The sequence below is a fragment of the Hesperophylax consimilis genome, chromosome 8 (assembly GCF_061612785.1).
Source record: "Hesperophylax consimilis isolate HC1 chromosome 8, BYU_Hcon_1.0, whole genome shotgun sequence".
Lineage (NCBI taxonomy): Eukaryota > Metazoa > Arthropoda > Insecta > Trichoptera > Limnephilidae > Hesperophylax > Hesperophylax consimilis.
This window is the reverse complement of record NC_142843.1, coordinates 28,382,806-28,405,990: the sequence shown is the minus strand read 5'-3', so window position 1 is coordinate 28,405,990 and position 23,185 is coordinate 28,382,806. Positions and strand designations below refer to the sequence as shown.

The 23,185-nt window shown below is 34.6% G+C and overlaps 1 protein-coding gene across 5 annotated transcripts in view; it reads right to left on the bottom strand.

Moving 5' to 3' along the window:
* LOC149421827 (phosphatase and actin regulator 1) overlaps positions 1-23,185 on the bottom strand; it is a 388,460-nt gene that overhangs the window by 256,865 nt on the left and 108,410 nt on the right. Inside the window, exon 1 of one of the 5 annotated variants that reach the window (XM_089634065.1) lies at positions 5,298-6,450. The exons of the other annotated variants lie outside the window; for them this stretch is intronic. Coding sequence (XP_089490191.1) covers positions 5,298-5,508 — 211 coding nt within the window. The 5' untranslated portion in view covers positions 5,509-6,450. Of the gene's footprint in view, positions 1-5,297; positions 6,451-23,185 lie in introns of those variants that run through there. 5 annotated transcript variants of the gene reach the window in all.

Sequence of the window (23,185 nt, the reverse complement as noted above, 5' to 3'; positions counted from 1 at the left end):
GCAAGCCGATAATTGCTCGGCCGACCCGAAGGCTGCGGCCCGTCGAAATCAATTATGAGCCGGTCTGCCTTCAGGACGAACAGGAAATCAAAGCCGGGACAGGTTTATTTTTATACTTATAAACAAATTAGGTGAAACGTTAAGGCATGCACGGAAAACTGGGCATCATATCGATTTAGTAGACTAGTTTTAATGCCTTACTTCGCCCGATATATATTTTTTTAAATTGGGTTGCGTTGGATTTCATACCTGTAAAAGTTTTATGTATAATAGAAATGACGTTGAATTACTAGCCAGCATTATTAGAATTTCAACATTCTGGAATAAATAATAATTGGAAAATGTGAAACAAATAATATCGTGTCTTGTCTTCCTTTCGTCAGTCAAAGGGAAATTCCAAAGCTCCACAGCTCACGATCGAAAATATGTTTTGAGCCGAAAATAGAATTTGACAGAAACAAATGTGCGCAAAATATTACACACATAGTCAGATTTTTCGTTGTCTTCAGATAATAAAAACATTTCTGCTTCATTTAAAAGTTGAGCTAAATTGAATTTCCATACAAAATAATGAACCAAAGGTATAAAATTCTTCATATGAATTGTTGGTACAAAAGCATTTCCAAAAATAACATTCCCGCACACAGCTGAAGAGACGAGCAAGCGTTGATTTAAGTTGCCAAAGCATTTTTTCAGAGTAGTCGCAATGTTATCCAAAGATAAGATTTCAATTACCTCGAAGCCATGTTGATCCGTTATAATTACGATAATAATAATATTATCTTCGCGCGATAAACTCCAATGACAGATGCGGAAAAAAAAATTGTTATCGGATTGTCAAGTAGGTAGGTACATGTTGACTGTAAGTAAATATCACATTCTTATGAGTCAATGTCACACGTTATTATTCCTGGAAAACCACTTTTAACGATTTACGTGACCAATATTCTAATGTTGTAGTGATTCACGCGAAGAGTATAAACACGTGTGGTTTAACATTTTAACATCATTAGAGAGTAGAATAATTATTATAAGATAAAAGTTGGCTTACATTGAAATAGAACTGTACGAATGATCACAACTTTGCAATCAATCGAACGAGGAATTCCATTAAAGTATATTATGAATCTTGAAAAATAACAGCAGATCTAAACCCTCCGACGAAGCTCTGACATCATCCTATCCCGAACCATTAGTCACCATTACATAGAGATTGATAAATATACGTCATATATATCATCTGGCCCTTGTTTGATTACCTTTTTACAATGAGAAAGTGCTTAAATTTCATTTGACTTAAATACCTCATTGCTGATCAGTGTTCCATTCTATTCATATGTTTTCTTCTTTTTCATCTTTTTTTCTCTCTCTTATTTCTTTACATCTTAACATTGTAATCTAAAGCATTATGACTACCATAATATGGGAATGAGCCTAGTATGGTGGTTGTAGACAACAAAATAATTGTAATCATCTACATTTTTATGAATAAAAAAACACAAAAAAAACGATACAACATCGATATAACACGATAGTTCGTGTTAATTGTACATTGGGCAATTATTTGAATCTGAGACGTAATACGGTCTCAAATACCAATTTCCAGGTGTTGTTGAGCATGTGAACAAAATTTACAGTGAACAAAGCGCCATAGAATCAAAACCTCAACGCCGTCATCGTAAAATAATACATGTCCTTCTAAACATGATATAATTTTATGCGCCTTTATTTGGCAATCAACGACTTCATATATTTTCAAATACATTCAATAAAAACTCATGAACTTTTTTATGATCATGAACCTTTAATAAGCGATACGAGAGCCTTGGTGGATAATTTAAATCGTTTTATGAATAGATTTCCTCTCACCTTCGCAATACATAATATCTACTGAAGCTAATGAAAACAATAAAGTGTACAATAATTATTATCAGAGACAAAAACTTATTATAATATATTATGAAGACTCGAGCAGCAAATAGACCTGCGCAGGTTTTGTGAAGTCGTGATCGGACTCAAAAGGTCGAAATCGGCTCACAAGGATTATGTGCATTTATTTATCGATCAGATACATCAAATGTTATAGCTACAGGTTGGAATGATAGTCAAAGGAATGTATTGTAAGATCCTATTTAATTCAAAATGGAAAAGGTCAGCACATTATGAGAAACGTACATTGTACATAGAATGACCTATTTCATCATATATTTCACAGCATCTCAATTTAATAAAGTTGAGACCATAGAGAAAGGGATGATATCTAATGAAACAAGCGGAGGTTTAAAGTTGACGAATGATAAAATTAACATAAATACCTAAAGGCTTAAGACACATTACGCTATACGCATCAACGCTTATTTGGGTGTGGCCTATACAGATTATATGTTAAGGTGTCACACTACGCTATAACTTCCCTTTTGAGGTGCTGCCGCGGAATAACATTTTTTGTCCGGGAACTGTCACTTTGACAGCTGACAACCGCACGATCACGGCGCTCTCTAAATTGATCTGACATAGACAGGAGAGGGGGTCGCATAATTTTCAAATATCACTAGGCTAGCAGGACGCGGCATATCGTCGCCATGCCCACACTCTTAACACATCATCTGTCAGGTGTGACAGTTATGTATGGGATTGATTGTATGGCGAGAGATATCGTGTTATAAAAAAACGAATTGATGCATATAATTTAATGTGTTGTGTCCATACAAAACCACCTCAAACAAGACTAGGACATTGAACCAAGTTAGCCTGCTTTTTTCTCTTGAATATTTGGATCTTATTACAAATAGTATAATCAGCATGCCAATTCTGGTTTTGGTTCATATCGGGGGACAAACAGATCAAAAGGACACAAGATCAACGAATTCTTTTCTTCCAGTGCCGACAAAGGACCTTAATAGATTGAATGATCTGAAGTATCTGGACCGACATTTAATCACGAGATCCGAGGAGATACATGTTTTATTTTTGCAATTAAGTAAACATTAAATGTGATCATATTATTTTTCCGACATAGAATTACAGACATAGCCTACCAAACTGACAACAACTAAGACAAGTAACTTCAATTTACAAGTAGAAAAAATAAACTATGAAGTATTTCTCATTACTTTTTTGTTACATTAACTCCACACAGGAAGCACTGAGGAAAATAATTTATCTTAGGGCATATGTCATCTCTGGGGATGCTGTACGGAGGGTCTTTTAGAGAAGAGGGAGGAGTGAACATGGATCTTGAAGAGACCCACGTTGTAAGAGGGAGGAAACACAGAGGCCGGCAAATCGTTCCACAGCCGAGTTGTTGAACTCAAGAAAGAGTCGTTGAAGCGATCGTTCTCATGTGACAAATGTCAACCGTGTACAGAAGTTGGTCGTGCGTCTTAGATTTAAAAGGGAAATTAATTTAAAGATAGGTTATTGAGACAACGCGCGTGGTTACACTGAACTGGGTCCAGTGGACAAACTGGTGATTTACTGCGTTTAATATCGCACATAAGCCCGTCGGTCAGACAAGCTGTGAATGGCTACCACAAACACGTCGCTCTAGGATCTTTTTGTGAAAAAATGCCTTGTGCTATTGAGATGTGCACAAATTATTCTGCAACAAAAACCAAATCTGATGGAGTTTCTTTCCATTCTCATCTACTCAAGAATATACAACTATTCACAATGCTTTTCGAATAAAATAAAGTGAGACAGCGAACGGAGAAATACAAAAGAGTATGAAGGACAACCTAGTGACAATACGTCGGATTTTACTACTCTAATCGCTCGCTTGTTAGTCAAGAATGAGGATAAAAGCGACCTACTGACGGGCGAGCAGTCTGAGCATGACGTCGATACAAAAATGCTCGTCGCTCGCCTGTTACGTCATGCTTGCCGCGGACATGCTCGCCCGTCAGTGGGCCGCTTTGAGCTCGCAACTTGTGTCGCGAGGACACAAGAGAAACGAGGGGCGTTCATAATAATACAGTCGTTTTACCCATACCTATATAATTTGAATGACTATCTCTTTCTAATGCGTTCCGTTCATTTAGCTATCTATGATGTTATTCGCAGCCATTTATTATTTTCTCGATCGTTTCGTAATTCGATTTAAATCTAGAAATTGGAACGGGCCATATTTTTCGTTCGATTAGTAGTAACATAATGCGCCTTTGTATTTATGTCAATGGCGCGAGTTTACATATATTAAAATATTTGAAAATAGTAAAAAGTTTGGAAAATAAAATACTAATTTTGAAAAGATAAAATTAACTATGTTTTCAATGCAAGTAACATATTATACCTTGTCAATTTATATGAAAAGAAAATTGTACCTAATGTTCTGAAAGACATTGAAAAAAATGGTAGTTATAAAATGTGACTCCCGACTTTCATATTACAATAAGGCGCGTTCCCACCTCGTCGATTATATGATCTATTTCATAGAATCTACGAAATAAATCAGTGAGAACAGATTTTCTATGACAAATAACTAAATTTTTGTTCTGTTCTCTACAAAATCGACCATAGAATAGAGCAAGCTTGAAGTATATATAAAAGAACACGTGTGAACGCGCAACAATTCATTTTCACTTGCAAACTGTTAGTTCTATGAAATAGATCGTGAAATAGGTTAGGTGGGAGATCCCGGCGTTACACCCCTAACATAATATTCAACACCAAACAAAAGTCAGGTGCACTTATTCCTGACAGCGGAGGGCAAGTACCCAGTCAGTAGACGAGTACCCGAGTGTGTTGGTTGGTTCGGAATGCACCTGCCCGAACCCCGAACCGTGAGGGAACTGCCAACTACACGGAAAGCATTTTATTCTCTGCCCATCGCCAGTGCGTTTCCATACAATATCCACTCCATTGTTGCCGCTTCATTCCGGAACGAGGTATTGTTAGTTCTTTGCGACCCATCACAAGCAGGAATAAAAGCATTTCAGGTATAAAACTATTACATCGCGTGATAAACTAATATTATTTATTGTTATTATTGTCTGAAGAACAAAATTTGTATCCTGTCTTTAGGAGGGGGCTCCAGAAATACCTACTGAGAATTCCTGCCACCCCTTACATATTTGTTGTTATTTGGCTGTACTAATCTGCAATTTTTTAATTTTATTTATGTATTTTACAGCTATGTAGCAACTAAATACGGACCTCTATTATTCGTATAATAAACAAAATGACGAAACTGTGACACTCGAAAAAAATCCGATGGTTAGAAAATTGCGAATGTCTTTCATGTCGAATTGATTACACATAAAAAGAACAAAATTTAAATTCATGTCAAATTTACTAACCAACATTGCCGTTGTTAGTGTTGTTGGAGTTAAGGGTATTGATGGTGGTGACAGCCTCTTTAGCCGGGGGAGGCCCGCAGTGGATGAAGTCCGTGAGAGACAGCGAGCTGGCTATCAGCTGACGCTTCTCCTCGAAGTTGAGGTAGTCCAGGCTGTTGCTGCGCTGCGGTGGCAGGCCTTGCTCCTGGGAAGGCATCTCGCCCGAGGACATACCATCACCAGCCTCCGCCAGCCTCTGCGTCCCTGGTATCGGTGCCCGGACCTGCGATCATCTCATGTTACCACGCCGCAATACATGCCGCAATACCTTACTCACTGAACAATACCACTTTGCACGGGGATTAATTTCACTACTCAGGCGGGTACTGAGTTAGTACTACTGCCAAATAGGTACTTCTCACTATCCTGGTTTATCAAGAGGTTTGTATTAAAAACAGATCTTTGAAATTCGAATACCTCGGCAGAAATCGAATGAGAAAACGAACAGCACTCGAATGTTTTCACTTTTCATGCACCTAGTTTGACAGCAGTACAAGAATTTGAACTGCAACAAAATGGTTATTCAACTCTATCATAACCGACGATGCTTTTAACAGGTTTTCTCGTAGTTAGGTGCAAAAGCACGTGGTATAAATTGATACTTGTTGATTCGAGTGCGATGATAGTCGAACCCGATCGATTGGAGGCGTTCACCCGTTCACCTGTCTGCTGCTACTGCTCGCTGCCTGGCGCCACCGACCCGCACAGATGTAAACACTAAACAAACCGACGGTTAACAATGAATGCGAGATAAAACCGGCATTCGTAAAAAACACAACTCACTGATGGTAGGGAATATTCCCAGAACCTGCATTACTATGTATTTACGAAATATTTAGCCGAAACAAAACCACAACGCATCCTATTCATTACGAACTCACATCACTCGCGCATTTTCGACATCAACGAACATTATTCAAATAAACACAAGCGGAAAACACTTCACAAACGGCGAAATACCTGTAACGAATTCGTTATGCGACCAATTATACGGTTTACTCGATTACACAAACCGATTTTCAAATGTAAACAGTGGGAATAGAGCAATAATATTCCGGAATGAGGGAAAAAAGTGCTACGCGCGCTCCGCTCTCATGAAACTAACTAACCTATGGAGCGGTGTTGCACACCGTACGGAACAGAGCGAGCAGGAGGGGAGGCCGGCGAGAGAGCGAGCGAGCGAGCGTTGAAAAGCGCGCGAACCGAAAGCGACCGCGAATTCGGCGCGGCAGATTGCTCGGGCAAGAGCGAGACAATGGGAGTTTGTTGCTGTCGGCTTTCTCGGTGCAATCGGGTGCGGTGTGACGAGCCGGCAACAAGGCAAAAACACGAAATTTGTAGGAGCCGGTCGTAGATAGGTACTCGGTGCAAGTATTATTCCAGAGTCGGGGTTCGATATTCCAGTGCACCACTGAATTCCTGGCTGTTATCCCGCTCGCTCCAGAGTCTCCAGACAGTAGACGGCAGACAGACGCCGCCGCCCGCCGGGCCGCCTTCCCGGTGCCCGATGCCCGCTTCCCGGGGCCCGCTGCCCGGAGACAGACATAGGGCAATAAATTCATCAAACAAACACAAATCCTACTTCTCTAAACACTACTTTACTATCGTTCATTGAAACGTCGCGTGACTAATAAATAGCAAGAGCGAAGACAAAAGTATGAATGGGCGTATTGTTCTGCAACATTATTATTTTTTTCTTGGAGATGGGATAAATTATAATGACGTATATTATTATATTTTTAACTATAATATTTTAATCATAATACGAATTTTATTCACTAGTGCAATTCGATTACTAATTCCCCATAATAGATGATTTTTATTGTACGTTTTTTTGTGAAAAATAACCTCGCTCGTATATCCATACTTTACAAAGAATAGTTTGAAATAATAGTTATCTCATCAAATCCAAAAATAAGTTTGGAATGAAAAAGGTTTATATAAATATAACAATAATAAACAAGTTTTCAAGTAATTATTATAGATACTATTTAATCGAAGATTTGTTTGATGTTTTGTAGCACGTATTAATAACTGATAACGTGATAAGGATAACTTTGCCGACGTTAATAATTTTCTTGGAATGTTGATACGACGTAAATATAAGATCTAATACAGTCATACCCCACGGGTCGGTATGAAATCGGCGTCAACCGAATGCCGTAAGAAAAATTCCACACTAAGGACGGGTTGTTTCGGAGAATTTGAACAATTCATCAAATTTCAACGTTCATTTTTCCGGGTTCTGTGAAAGTCCTATTCAAGTTCTGTTATTATATCATTATAGGCTAGTTGCTTGACAGAACTGAAATAAAGACAGAACTTGAAAAAATCTTTTACAGAACTTGAAAATGAATGTTGAAATTTGATGAATTGTTCAAATTCTCCGAAACAACCCGTCCTTAACTGCGCTGCAGTGCGTTGTCATTTCGTTGTCATTTTCTGCGCAAGGTCTTTCAACACTCGGTTTATGTTGATTGCTTACCGACCCGTGGGACAACGGACTCAGATATACCCGCTTAGAACGAACACCGTTACACAATACATTTTTATAAACATGTTTAATTTGGTGTTATTCATAAGGTAACCATACGAAGGAAAGGTTCGAAAGTGCGTTGCCTACTCACAACTTCAAACTGAGACCAAAAGATTATCTCAAAGAGGAAAAAAAGAAGATAAATAAGAAGAGGGAAGTCCTGTTTAAACTCGACCGTTTGGCATTTCATCTGTTTGTAAATTTGTTTGTACGTTCCGTTTCCTATCCTGAAAATCTGATGCATCCATTTTATTATGCAAGCAAGCCTTAGTTTGGTAAGGCGGTTAACTGAGCTTTTCAATATTATGGTACCTACCGGTATGAAGAAAATTTGAAAAAAGAATTGCATTTAGGTTTCCACGGTTTGTATAAAATATATTTAGCATAGTTACGTTTATTTAGACAAATTGTATGATTCTTTATTTGAAACCAAAAAAACTACATTTAATATTATAATACGGTTTATAACTAAGTATCTACTTGCAAATCTTGTGATTTAGGAAGAAATTTTGATTTATTAAATAAGAGAAAATTACAAACATATTTTTTGGATGCGAAGTCTACTGTTCACAGAACTACCAGTATTATAGGTAATTATTCGGAATCGCTGGACAAGGATTATATGAAATATTTTTAAATAAAACCTTCTGATTTACTTAACCTCATAATAACCTCACCTTTTTTAATTTTTCTACTTTATAAAACATACCTAAATATCTTTATTTTATTTTTCGTGTTGGGCTAAAATAGTACCTACCTAGTATTTGCATATGGTAAAAAATCTAGCCACTCGTATCAGGAATACCAACAAGAGAAAATGTCATCAACAGAAATCATTCCAGCTGTCATCCCATACAACGAAAGTGAATTTTCGATTTACGTAATTAAAAATTAAAATGCTAAAATTAAAAATATCCCAAATGCAGTCAGATTCCTTTTATAGTAATTAAGGTAAATCAGAAGGTTATATTAAAAAATATTCGTATAATCCGTGTCCAGCGATTCCGAATATTTACCGTATTTTATACAACTAAAAAGGATAAAAAAATAAAAATAAAAAGAAGAAAAAAATTAAACATACTTAAATAAAAAAATAATTTAATTTAACAATTATTATTTCTTATTATTGTAGAAAGCAATCACTTTGTGGTTTGACATATTTAATAAAATAAAATACTTTTTTGTTTTAAAACCACGATATTTATTAATTTAAGAACCGACCGGTTTCGCTTTACTTAAGCATCATCAGGGTACAAATTAATACTGTACAGTATTAATTTGTACCCTGATGATGCTTAAGTAAAGCGAAACCGGTCGGTTCTTAAATTAATAAATATCGTGGTTTTAAAACAAAAAAGTATTTTATTTTATTAATTATTATTTCGTCATCATTGTATGTGTATTGTATTGAGGCCTTCAGTCAGGCGTAGTTTCCGGTCGGAAGATGTCCTTTCACTTCCACTTCCAACTGGCGTCTCCGGGGTTCGTACCCAGTCCGGAAATACACACAATATTCCCCGAAACAATTAGAGGCGAGACGAAAAAAAAACTTCTCAACTCCATTGTCATGGCACAAGCACAGAGTACTCAAAGGTACGAAATACCCTTTCTCATTCAAAACCATTATTGTCTTTAATTCTGTGTCGGCTGTTGAGTTCGTTACAAAATCTTTATACTACGAAGCAGAAAATCTGTTAGCACGAAGTAACAAAAACTCACGTACAGAGTTGAGTTCTGGCGACATGAAACTATGACAGGTTTTCAGTTGCAATTTCTAGGTCGACGCAAAAAGAACTCACAATGTAATTTCTAACATGAACTATGAAGATTTTAAATATCTTGTGAATTCTTGTAAAAAAATTGTTTGTGGGAACCAGAGCAGGATCAAGTAAATCAAAACCTTGAGTCGGGTCATGTCGTGAGTCGGTGTAAAAAAAAATTTGAGGTTGACAATTCTCTCTGTCTACTCTTGCGGAGAAATGCCATGATTTTATCCGTTTAATTGTCTGAATTGCCAGGTACTTCCTAATCTTCTACCATCCGATCTCATTCCCTTCCCCACATTTCACCCTCACAATATACCTCAAGTGGGGGATGCCACAGTACCGCCGGTCCGGGCAATTTGAATTCTTGCGTGGTATTTTTTTTTTTATTGCAAATTATAGCTGTTCTCTGCCTAATCCTGCGGTGAAATGCCGGATGGTAAATAAGTTGTTTTTTTTATATGAATACCGCACAACTTACTAATACCAACTGCTCCAACCGTCTGGAGCCAGTGAGACTATGGCATCCCCAATTGGGGTATGTTGTGAGGCTTAAGGTTTTGGGAAGGGGAAGGAGAGGGGGAAGAGGAAGGTGAGTGAGTACCTGGCTATTCAGATCTGGTCACCAAACACGGCTAACGTCTCAATTCTGAATGGTGAAATTACACCAGGGCGATACTGAGAGTATACTATATATTATATTAAATGAATAAATTGTGAAATAACACAAATAATCAAATAAAATTTACTTGCGCACGCCGGGAATTGAACCCGCGACCTTCGGCTTGCTAGTCGCCATCCATGAACGCGTAGATTGTGACTTGCATTAGAAGAATACGGTGAGAAAAAAATGGTACGCACGGAAATACGAAGTAATGTAAAATAATTGTTGGTTCAAAATTTGATCGCTTAGAAATATTCTGGGAGCTTTAATTAAATACTGCGGGTAGAACACATCTTGGCCTTTGAAATAATCGAGAATTTTTTTCACATGTCTTTTTATAAGCCCGGAAAAAATTAAAGTGTCAGCTCTATAAAAACTGATTTATAGTTCAAAATCTCCTACTTACGAACCCCTTTTCGGATTTTAGTTTTATTGTATAATGTGGCAAAATAAGTTCATTAGAAAATGATCTTAAAACATTTAAATGTTTGTGCCTGAACTTTGCAAAATAAAATAAAACACTTTTTCGCGCTGTGTTTTTTCCTGCATAAATTATAACAGGCGGCTGGTGTTGAGCGGCAATTTAAACCTTATCGCTATCTACAAGCAACCTACATTCCCTTCAGTAACATTGTTTTTCAAAACTTTTCAGGTTCCTTAAATTGAAGACTTGAATTGAAGATCTATAAAAAGACTCAACATTACAAGTATTCAAAGATACATTGAAGCAATTACAACTTAAATCATCATTAAGAAATAAATATAACATCCAAAATTCTCTATTTTCTACACAGCAAATTTACAAAGGGATAAAATATTTTTATAGTGTTCCCGAAGAATTAAAAAAATAACAGATTTTATATTATTCAAGAAAAATGTAAAACTATATTTTAAAACAAAATGCAGTAACTTCATTTCGAAAAATATTTATATTTTATAATGTTATCACATCCTGCACTATCATACACTCTATGACATTACTTTTCACTCCACCAAACACATTATTGATGTAGAAATACTAAAAAACGTATTTTGTTCTTAAAAAAGCATAAAGAATGAAATTATTATCGGACTGATTCCAAATATTATACTACGTGGAGCATCGTCTTAACGACTTTTAGTTAATCAAGAAATTATCACCTAGGAAACTCGTCTCTAGCGCGGATTACAGCTAACTACCAAAGTAACCATCAGTAACTACGGCAATGTGAAGCAGTTACCTAATAACACAGAACAAATAATCCCTAGGAGTGTGATCTACGCCGATTTTAAACTGATATCACCAATTATTATTAATATTATTATTATTTAGTCAGACTCGTAAAAATCGCGGGATAGTCATAAAGGCGCTATTTCATACTAATATCTTTTCGAAACGTGTTCCACTATTATCACATTTCCGATCGTTTGGTGTCAGAGTGTATAAGGTCAAATTAAACTAAATGAGGAAAAAAAAGGGGAAACAATTTTTTCACTTATCGTGTCAACCAAATTTATAACATCAATGGGGATAGTTTCAAATTCTGACAAATCAGTTACAATTTTTAAAATGGAAATTAAAATAATGTTTTGTTAAAAATATCATGTTATCGCTTGTCTGGATTTTCTAAATAAAAATTTCCAAATTTGAAAATGAAGCTGAAATTTAAAGCAAAAGTTCTACATTTAACGGGAGTTACAGACAGACGCAACCGAAATTAGTATGTTAAGTTTGATACGTTTAGATACATACTTTTGTTTTACATAATACAATTAAGGTAAAGAGGTAATGTATAATGATTTTCTTAGTCCTGCTCACCAGAGGTTCCTGTGTAGAGGCGGACTTGGTTTTATGTAATAATTATAATAATTGGATGATTTGTAAAGTGCCGTTTTTTGTGAAAAATCTCCTCAAGGGTGCTGAATTTTAAATTTAAATATGTACCTACTATTTGTTTCAGCTCCTGTTACGTTTTTTTCGAAATTATAATGTCATGATTTCGAATTATAGCGCTTAGTGGAAAGATATTTATAGTTCCTTTGTCCAAAAGCAGTTTTAAATTTGGGTGTATTCTTTTAATGTCATTTTAATGTATATTATTTTAATGTCATTCTGGTTAGCTCTATTATTTACATAACGTTACCTTAATTCTAACATAACGTAAGTCAAATTTGTAAAATTTTCAGGATGAGGAAAAGACTGATCAATTCTTATCTTGATTTCCCAAAAATAAAGAGTTAAGTGCTATAAAAATTAAGGTAATATTGTTACGGCTATTCTAATAGCACGTTAAATATTTTTTGGGATATCAACACTAGGATTGATCAATGGTTTCCTCTTCCTGTAAATTTTACCAATTTTACTTATCTTCTATAGAATTAAGGTAACGAGTATCGCTCTGCTCATCTCATCAGCTCTACTCATTTTAAGGAGCTGATTTATTAAAATCCTGTTAAGAACTGGATAGCATGCCGTTTCCTGATAAACATTTAGTATATTCCTAACGTATAACACGGTTTATGCATCTGCGTTCGTCCTGATAATAAACAATGACGAAATGCAAAAATATTAGGATTTTTATAAAAACGTGTTCCGACGTCGCGATAACACATTCGTGTTTTACTGAAAGTTTATTAGAAAACCTGTCAATTCATTCTTCAAAGGCCTGCAGCTTCGTTTTTAACCAGAATACGGATTTTTTAAAGAGATTCTTAATAAATTAGCAATATTTTATATCAGTTTTCTCCGTGCGATATTTGAAAATGTTATTATTTTTATTATTGCAGAAAGCAACCACTTTGTGGTTCGACATATTTAATAAAATAAAATAAAATACTTTTATTAAAAACTCGTGGTTTTAAAACAAAAAGTATTTTATTTTATGATATTATTTTTATTAATTATTTTACCCGAAATAAAATTAAATAATCTTGTCGCTTCTATATGTTTTCCTGTTCAGTGTAGTTCCTCAATAATAATCACAGGTGGAAACGTAACATCATAAAACTGATATAAGGAGAGAAGGTTGTGTCTTATATCTTGTAATATTCTCTAGCAAAGGGGCGAGGTACGAGCAAATACCTGAGATGGGTACAGAGATGGAGAGATGGTGGGAGTTAATTTATTCTGTACATATCTTATATCATATTTTAGTTGGGCGAGGTACGAGAGAATACTCGAGATGAGCACATAGATGGAGAGATGTTGGGAGTCCATTTATTGAGTACGTATCTTGTATCATCTGTTAGTTGGGGCTAGGTACAAGCAAATACTTGAGATGGGTAAAGAGATGGAGAGGTGGTAGGAGTTCATTTATTCTGTACATATCTTATATCATATCTTAGTTGGGCGAGGTACGAGCTAATACCTGGGATGGGCACAGAGATGGAGAGATATTGGGAGTTCATTCATTCTGTACATCCTTTATCATCTCTTAGTTGAAAAACCTTCAAAGATATGAAGTTCTCAAACGAAGATCCGTTTCCAAAGCTCAGAATCGAACTTGTTAACATTGCGATATCTTTTTTTTTCACTGCGTAGGTGAGTCAATTAAAACATGTATTTTTATAATAATTAAAACATAATAGCTTAGTTACTAAACGTTTCTTACGAGTTTCAACACTTTTTTGTCGAATATTTTATTTAACAAATGAAAAATATGTATAATACACCTAATTATGCAGCTAAGAGATCCGGTCTAACCCCTCCCTCTTTCACATAAGCGATGCATGTAACAGAGCTCTAACAACGGAGCTCTCAGTGGCAGGACCATAATATTACTCTATCTCTTTATGATGGAAAAAAACTGTAAATATGGAACAATATTGCATTTTGCCTGATCTTTTGTCAGCCAAATTGATGTTTCAAAGCTCCATAGCTCATGACAGAAATGACGTTGCGAGCTAAGAACAATTGCGATAACACAGAATTCACGCGAAAAACAAAATATGTGCAAGTTACACCACGCCAGATCTTACCGTTCAAAACTTTAAATTTAGTAACAAACATTTTTTTGTTTTATAGTTTAGTTGTACATAAACCGTCTTACTAATAATAGATAATACGGAGGGATAAGAACAGGTTAGTAGAAAACGTTACACATAATCAAGCGCATGCGTACTGCGTATACCGGCCGTAGTACTGCAATATTAGTGGCTAACAGATTTTTAAACCGTCCAACCCCCAGGATTGGGGACGTATTAGTATGGAATTATGACGGAGATCGCAGACATTGTTAAAAATCTGTTTGATTTAACAAATATGGATCGATCGCGCAATGAAAATATGAAAAAGTAGTAATACCCATTGGCAGCACTATCAGAGGAATATTTTAAATCGAAATATCGATTTACCAAAGCGAATACGGGACGCATTATCAAATTGGCCAAATTTAGAAGCAAAAACGTGAAATTCAACTAAACGCGAAATACAAAAATTACCGTGTTTTTGAGGATTGGAACAAAGTGGTGCCAGTCTAAAAGAATCTTGCATGAATATTATTATGAGTATATATTTATATACCAGCGCTGCAACAGTGAATCAGGGATTTTTTATAAATAAGACTGAGTAAGTATATTGATTTACTAAACAATACAATTTGAAATTTTAAAATACACCTTTTTATAACTGGCAAACCAATCTGGCATTGGCAAAATTCTCCGACTCGAGTTATTGACATTGTTCAGTTCTGAGCCGTCATTTTGTCTAAGCCTCCTTGGTACAGATTTCAACATTTCAAGATTCTGCTCCACGAACTATGCTCAACAGAAATAGAAACGGACATTAGACAAATAGTTTATAATCCTATTCTATATTTCCATGGAGGATAGATGTTGAACAAATTCGCGTAGATATCAGAAATGACAAAAGAAAAAGTTGGTAGGTATAGTGAATAGTGATGGGAATAATAATCGAGATTCCATTTTGAAATGATTGTTAAAATTCAGTTTAAAACTAATCATTTAATTTTAGTCATTTAGGAAACTTTTTTCTATGCAATAGTAGATATACATTGTGACCAGACGAAGGTCCTAAAAGGGGTCCTTGGTCGGTCCTGAAATATGTTGATTATGATAATAGACGGTGGGTAAATGTATTACTTTTTATTATTATGTGATATATAAAAAGCGCTTCTAAATAAATTTGCAATTTTTGAGGAAGTAAAATGTATTTCTTCGATTATTAAAAAAAATCTATCGAAAAACCTGAATTTTGTCATCGATTAAAATTCAGGAAATTTTTAGAATGTCTTTCAAAATGATTTATTCGGATGAATAATAATCGAGTGAATCGCTCGGAATCCAAATGTTCGATGAGACAGTTTCATTTTAAATGTGATAGATAATTAAGACATAAAATTGGCATTGCGTTTTCTTCACGGAACTAAATTTGGCTCGGCTAATTTTGGTTGTTGAAGAATAAAATTTATGTCGCCTTGAATATTTAGCGATAAAATCGTAGTCTAGAACCAAACGCGTATCTTCGAAACTTCGTTCGACTATTGCCACATTAGAAAACTAGATATATTGATTATGAAAAACGATTGATTCAGCTCATCACTAGTTTGAATCATGACACAGCAGATGCTCAAATCTCAATATGATTTCAACATAGATTCTCGTACACGAATTAATTGAATTGGTTGCATCGGTGACCGGGTATAACATCAAAATGACAATTCAACACACCTCCAAAAAGTGATACAACGTCATGAAAAATGATGAAACAAAAACTATAGGTATATATCATCTTTTAAAGGTGTGTTGAATTTTCATTTTGATGAAATCATATCAGTGAACCATGTACTTTGTTTATTTGATTAAATATAATTGTGTTGCTGCTCATCTCGACACAGGAATTCCCTAGTAAGATTATATTGCAATGTACCATTTTATGAATGAATAAATAAATATTATAAAGTAGCTTTGTACATTATCGTGCATTACTAGTTCTAAAGAATTAATAACAGTTGAACAGTGCTTTGAGCTCGAGTCACGAGTATACTGTAAAAGTTTAGCAAAGTCAAATAAAGTCAAATAGCAAAAGTAAAATAACTACTACTTATTGTAGTGCTCATGATAGTGTGAGATGTGGTATGTTTTCATCAAACTTTAACTTGACTAATTATCAGATTTTTTGAATGATAGCGAGGGACTCAATTCCGGGAGCGCCAGATATTTTTTATTATTTTCAATTTGGGAGGCGGGTTTGGGTACCGCCGCTCTGGGTACCATTTTACCCAAGTAATTCGCTATGTTTGGTGATTTGGCAGGGGTGCCCGGGTTCATCAGCTGCCCATCAGCTGCGTAGTGTGCCAGATCGGGAGAGGCTAGTTTGGGGAGACCCTTCGACCTCTCCGACTGGTCACACTCTTGGACACACCAGTCCCTACATTCCTATCCACCACTCATGGGTAATATAGATCTATCCACAGTATACCTGCGTACAGTATGTTGGTACCATGGAGGAATAATTGAACATATTTCCTCCACCCTTAGTGAATGTACCACCTTCAAACAGGAGTCCGGATGTACATGACTGACGAAAGATAAAACAATACAAATACGTCACTAATGATTTATTCAGGCGACAATCCAAAAATACGCATGAATATAAATCACAATATGACAGATACGCTTCGAAGATTTTTACGAGAGCATTTATTTGCATCTTAGCAGTAGCGCTTACAAGTGACTTCTGGCGGCGACAGTTGAACAACTTCAAAATCCATTGAGGAACCTACATGAAGTGCGCACACGTGACGACACGCGACTTTTTTAGGATTTGTATATCGCTGCGATAGAAGTCGCTTGTGTGCGCCTGGTCTTATCCAACTATTTATACAGGCAATAAAATCCCTTGAACTCTGGCGTCGTGAAATTTGAACACCTTTCTGTCTAGGATTTTGCAACTACTCATATGTTTAGATCTCAAAAAAATTCCACCATGACAAGTTAAAGTTAGATTTAAAAAAAAAATTATTTATAGTAGGAATAAATGCCTTCGTAATAATTTTAAAATACGTTATTATTTTATTATGTGGTTCATTTTTCAAGAATTATCTGTCTTGGAAACACCAAACACTAAATACTTTTTTATGTTTGCATCGATAAAGATTCGCAAAGAATTGGGGTTGTCCTCCCCTCCTGCATTATGCCTTCGGTTTCAACTATTTCAATATACTCGTAGTATATATACATAATATATATATTATGAAAGATGGCTCTGGAAAATCTTATTTGATCAGGTAGATATCCTCAGAGCGGAACATTTCATACCAGAATTTTGCAAAACGATCTTTCGATTTTCGAATTTATTATATAGGGAAATACGAATAGGCTTAATATCATCACACAGCAAAATATATATTTTTAAATCAACCCGTAATAAACAAAGTTTTTTTACTATCGTACATCTATCTTTTTAAACATTTTTTTTTTTTGGTTCGACTGAGGATTGAACCTTCCTCTCCAGGGACTGGGGTCAACCGCGCTAACAACTGATCTAAATCCCAAATAGATACACAATGGAGAAAAAAATGGTATTGCTGATTTATTAAAATCCTGTTAAAAACGGGGTAGCATGCCCTTTTCTAATAAACTTTTAGTACGTTCATAATATATCTGAACACGTCTTCATGCACCTGCGTTCATTCTGATAGTAGGATAGTAATGACGAATATAAAATCTATAAAATTTTATGAAAAGGTATTCCAACATCGCCATAAACCTGTCAATTCATTCGTTAATGTCCAGCAGTCCCATTTTTAACCAGAATACGAATAAATTTAATAGATTTTTAATAAGTTAGAAATATTTGATATCAGAAAGTTGTCGGAAGAAACCGGCATTTATTTCGTATATTAATTGATGTAATGTCATCCAATTTCAGAGAAATGTGTATATGCCCGCGTGTGTAAGCGTAATTGCCACCAAAAGGTGATAAAATGCATTGTCATCGACAACGAGTCTATCTGTCGAGCTTTAGACCGATCGGATATCGGGAGTTGTCTTAATTCCCACATCCAAGATACCATTTCATTCATACATTCATTGAAGAAAACAAAATTGAAATTTATATAGATGTCTTTAAAAATACGAATTGTTTCATAACCATCACTGCAAATGCAATCTAATACATTATTTTGGTCTTGCAAATCGGAGTAATAAAGTTGGGTAAATTTTCAACAGATAAGGAAATAAGTCATCAAAATTCATTTGAGAGCACAATGTCTGAATGCACAAATAACGAGTTCTTTCTCATATCCATTAAACGTTTTATGCAAATTTAATAAACTATTATACTTAGATATTACACAATCATGTGCATTTAGGCAAGCCGCGAAATGTAAATATCAATATTTAAGCTTAAATTGCGACCATTGGTTCAATGGTGAGTGGGCAAATAGCTATTAGTGATATTTTAACATGATGTTATGAAAATAATGGCAGGGAGTTTTATGCACCGCTCTATATTCTGTAATAAGTCGATGTCCTGTCGGAATAAAGTGCTAACGATTAAACTTGATTGCACAGTGTGATTATTTGTGCATTTGCAGTAATGTGTGCGATTGGGAAGGCGAATGTATTACCAATAAACAAAAATCGTTTGACGAATAATTGAGTTTTGTTAAGCAATAACATTATTGACATGAATATTATTTTTTATTTTTATTTAGAACTAGCTGACATGTACCCGGCGTTGCTCAGACTTTATAAATGGTTTGGGGTAAAGTTTTGAGTTTTTGAATTCTAGTGACTAACAACTATATCTAACAACTGAGTGCATTATTGAAGCGAAAATAATATTATTGTATTTCAAAAAGTATTTGTTTCACTTGATCGTGCCATGCCCTCTTCCAGGCGTCCTCGACCTCTTCAGCCATTCACTTCCAAGTCCTCACTTCTTCCTTCATACATCACTTGAGTCTTATTTTACCACATTTAATTATTTGATTCGTGTCTTCCTTGGGCATCCCCGACTTTTTCTATCGTTCACTTCATATAGTATCATGAAATCCACATTTTTACTGTTAAAAAACTACATTATGTCGACTTTAATTCGACTCTGTATTTCATTACAGTGCATGTTACATCCCGATTCCTAAACGGTCATCTACTATTCAGAACACTCTATAAACACTCCTGACACTAATAAGAACAAAGTTTAAAATTTTCAGTAAAATCGTCCACTTAGCCAAATAACCACCCAACCACTATTATCGACCCTAGCTGTCCAATTACTACTGATTTTATATGTTTTTTATTATAAATAGCGTCAGGAATCACTGGTAAAAGTGAGTCAAGTCTGTCCCTTAACTCCTTGTAATAGATGAGAACGAAATATATTAAAAGAAACTATTATATAGATTTATCAGAAACACAAAAACAACAGCATTAAAACACAACCTTGAAAAAATGCATAAAAAATTAATACTCAAAAGAAAACATCGCTTTTGTAGCTCTGACACTTGCAGTACTTTGGTTCTTAGCACAAAGTAGCTAAATCATAATAATACGACAACCAGTGACAGCTAATTTTACAAGCTTGCATCAAATGAGTTTAGTAATTCGAAGTTTTCCATTGTGCGTTAATGGAATAGCAGTACCTCAAAAATAACAAAAGAACACGTAGTATATATTTAATAAATTATGTATTTATTTTTAAATTTAGAAAGGTACGTTACATCGTTCTAAAAAGATTCTAATTCATGTAGAAATTGGTATATATTTTGTATTAAAAAGATAATAAAATTGCATCTAATATGATTGAATGCTTTTGTGCATTTTGGTTCATACACGTATGTCCTCAAATGAGATGTAAGCTTGCTTCCTGATGGTTTGAACACAAATTGAAAGGGTGGAAGAAGGATGGTTTCGAAGATTTATGATGCAGAATTGCAGGCAACAGCATGCGGGGACAGTCGAGGAATGATCAATTGAGGGAAAGCGTTGGTAATCGCTGTGCAAGTCTGGCAGCATTCAGAGGATTGGAAAGCAAGTAGCCGAGATGAGAAGATAAATTAAATAAGTTGAAGAAGGACTAAATCCTAAACCAGATGATGTGAAAAAGCAATATTGCATTATTTTGTCTTTTTGCTTATAACTACAATCTTGATTTCAGTAAAAAAGTTTGAAATTCTGAACAATTTTTCTCTTTTCTTACACTTTCGTGATTTGTAACACTTTCCAACATCTTGATAAAAAACAAATTAAGAAATCCAGACACCGAAACCTAAATTAATATTATTTAAGTATTTACATCTATTTAAAGAAAAATGTATTTTTTTTTAAATTTAATTAAAATCAAATTTCATAATAAAATTATTAAGTTCTGCAAGTATTTTTTGGTTTTTGTTATTGTTACAGCTGTTTCGGCTTTCAAGGCCATTTTCAAACTGTGGTTTATCCACGTTTAGACGACTAATAAATATGATTTTATTTTACCCCCTCCCAAATTTAAAATGATTTATTACCGGTTAAACCAATTTACTAATAAAAATAATTGTGACAATAGATTTAATACCCCTATAATAATAATAATTTCTTTATTCCAGGATGTGGGGGGGTTAGTGCAATCCCACACATCCCATAGAGGATATAAGTATGAGTACAAATAATATTTACATAAAGTAAAATAAATAAAAAGAGATTAAAAAAATTAAAAATTAAATAGAAAATGAAATTAAGTTAAAGCAGAGAAGCACGGAAATCCATCGGATCTAAGATTGTGGGAGCAAGTATCTTTCTCCAATGGTCTTCAATGCTCGATCCTGAAGTCAGACGGGATTCTATGATAATAGTGTTTCTGGAATGGTTTATCCTTTCCCTCAGTCCTGCAATCCTATAGAATATGAAATCTTTTTTTTTTATTTATTTTATTTATTTATTTATTTATCAAAAGAAAGTACATATTAGATATTGGATGCTTTGCCTGTCCAACTAGGAAAGTTTCCCGTTCTAGGACAGACAAATTGACATGTTTAGTTCATATTATTACTGAAATGTACATAATTACATAACAAAAACCAAAAAAAAGTTTCATTTTTCTCTGAAATTAAGTTGTGTAATAAAGAAAATGTATATAATAAATATAAGTACACATACATTGTTTTGTGAGAAGTAGAAAAAAATAATCTGGTAGCATATATTATAATCGGATTTACCGAATTAACCTGGTAACATAAAATATTAAAATTTACAGAGTATGAGGTAAGCGTTGTAACTAGAATGTGTAATAAATTATGTGCATGATTGTTTTCACTGAATTAAAACATGAATTCAGAACAAATTATATTATACGGCAATACGAATATATACCGCGCTCATTTCTTGAACTACTGCTAAAATGTAAAAACAATAACTATATATATAGATAGAAATATAAACTATGAAACATAAACTATGAATATAAATACATAGTACCTGATTTAGTGCTACTTTGGTGAAATTGGTGCATTACTTCGTACGCCATATTGTGTTATGTATTTATTATAAATCATTACCGTAGTAGGTACCAAGTTTCACACAGAGTTAGTGTGCGACGTACAAATGTGATACGCTTTACAGTAGTGATGTACCTAATGAGCAGACAGGCTTCAGGGGCGCATAACCATAAATCTTAGGTTGAAAAACATCAGAAGTTTGGTGATTTTGTTTAACAGTTGATTTGGTGATTTTGTTTAACAGTTATACAGCATACGTTCACTTTCGACTCTCCCTAAGTTTAGAATCCAATCATTGACTAATTTACGCAGGACGCTTCCACTTTTCAATTTCCAAGAACCGGGTATAAGGTTGAACATTTTTGGACCTAGGTAAGAATATTGTCTTTGAGCAAGGGATGTCATAGTAGCAAGTGGAACTATTGGATTCCTCCCTGCATGTCGGGTGTTGTGATAATGTTCTACGGAGGGGAAGAGGTGACGATATTTTTGTGTGTATAATATAACTTTTCTTATAAATAGTTGCCTCACATCCAGAACTCCTATCTCTTTGAATAAATCATTACTGGGATATCTAAATGGTTTTTTAAGTATGACCCTTAGTAGTGATTTCTGTGCTTTGGCTAAGGGGTCCAGAATTGATTTGGTACATCCTCCCCATCCTAAAGATGCATATTCAAGTAAAGAGTTGCACATGGCATAATACATTAGTTTTAGATCTTTTGCGCATAGAATATTTCTAATCGCCATGAAAAGATGCGTGAGTTTTCTGACCTTTGTGGAGATTGAATAGATATGTTCATTCCATCTCAGATTCTTGTCTACAATAATTCCTAGATATTTTATGCTATCCACATACTCTAAGGTATTGCAATTGCAAGTGTTTGGGTCATTGCAATGGTGTATAATAATTCTTTGAGTTTCTCTTGGTTGTCCCGCTTGAGTTGCACTGAAGCAAATGAATTTAGTTTTGTCAGTATTGAGAGTGAGAAGATTATTATCTAGCCATTGTTTTACCTTGTTAATACCAATTTCTGCATTACTATGAACTTCATTCCAATTTTTGCCTTCAAATAATAATACTGTGTCATCGGAAAAGGTGATAATATGATCGGCAAATGAACTGTTACATAATTCATTTATATAGATATTGAATAAAAGTGGTCCTAGAGTGCTTCCTTGAGGTACACCAAAGTTCTATTGGAATTATATTTAAATCTATTGTCACAATTATTTTTATCAGTAAATTGGTTTAACCGGTAATAAATCATTTTAAATTTGGGAGGGGGTAAAATAAAACCATATTAATAAGTCGTCTAAACGTGGATAAACCACAGTTTGAAAATGGCCTTGAAAGCCGAAACAGCTGTAACAATAACAAAAACCAAAAAATACTTGCAGAACTTAATAATTATATTATTAAATTAGATTTTAATTAAATAAAAAATTTTTTTAATGGAGTT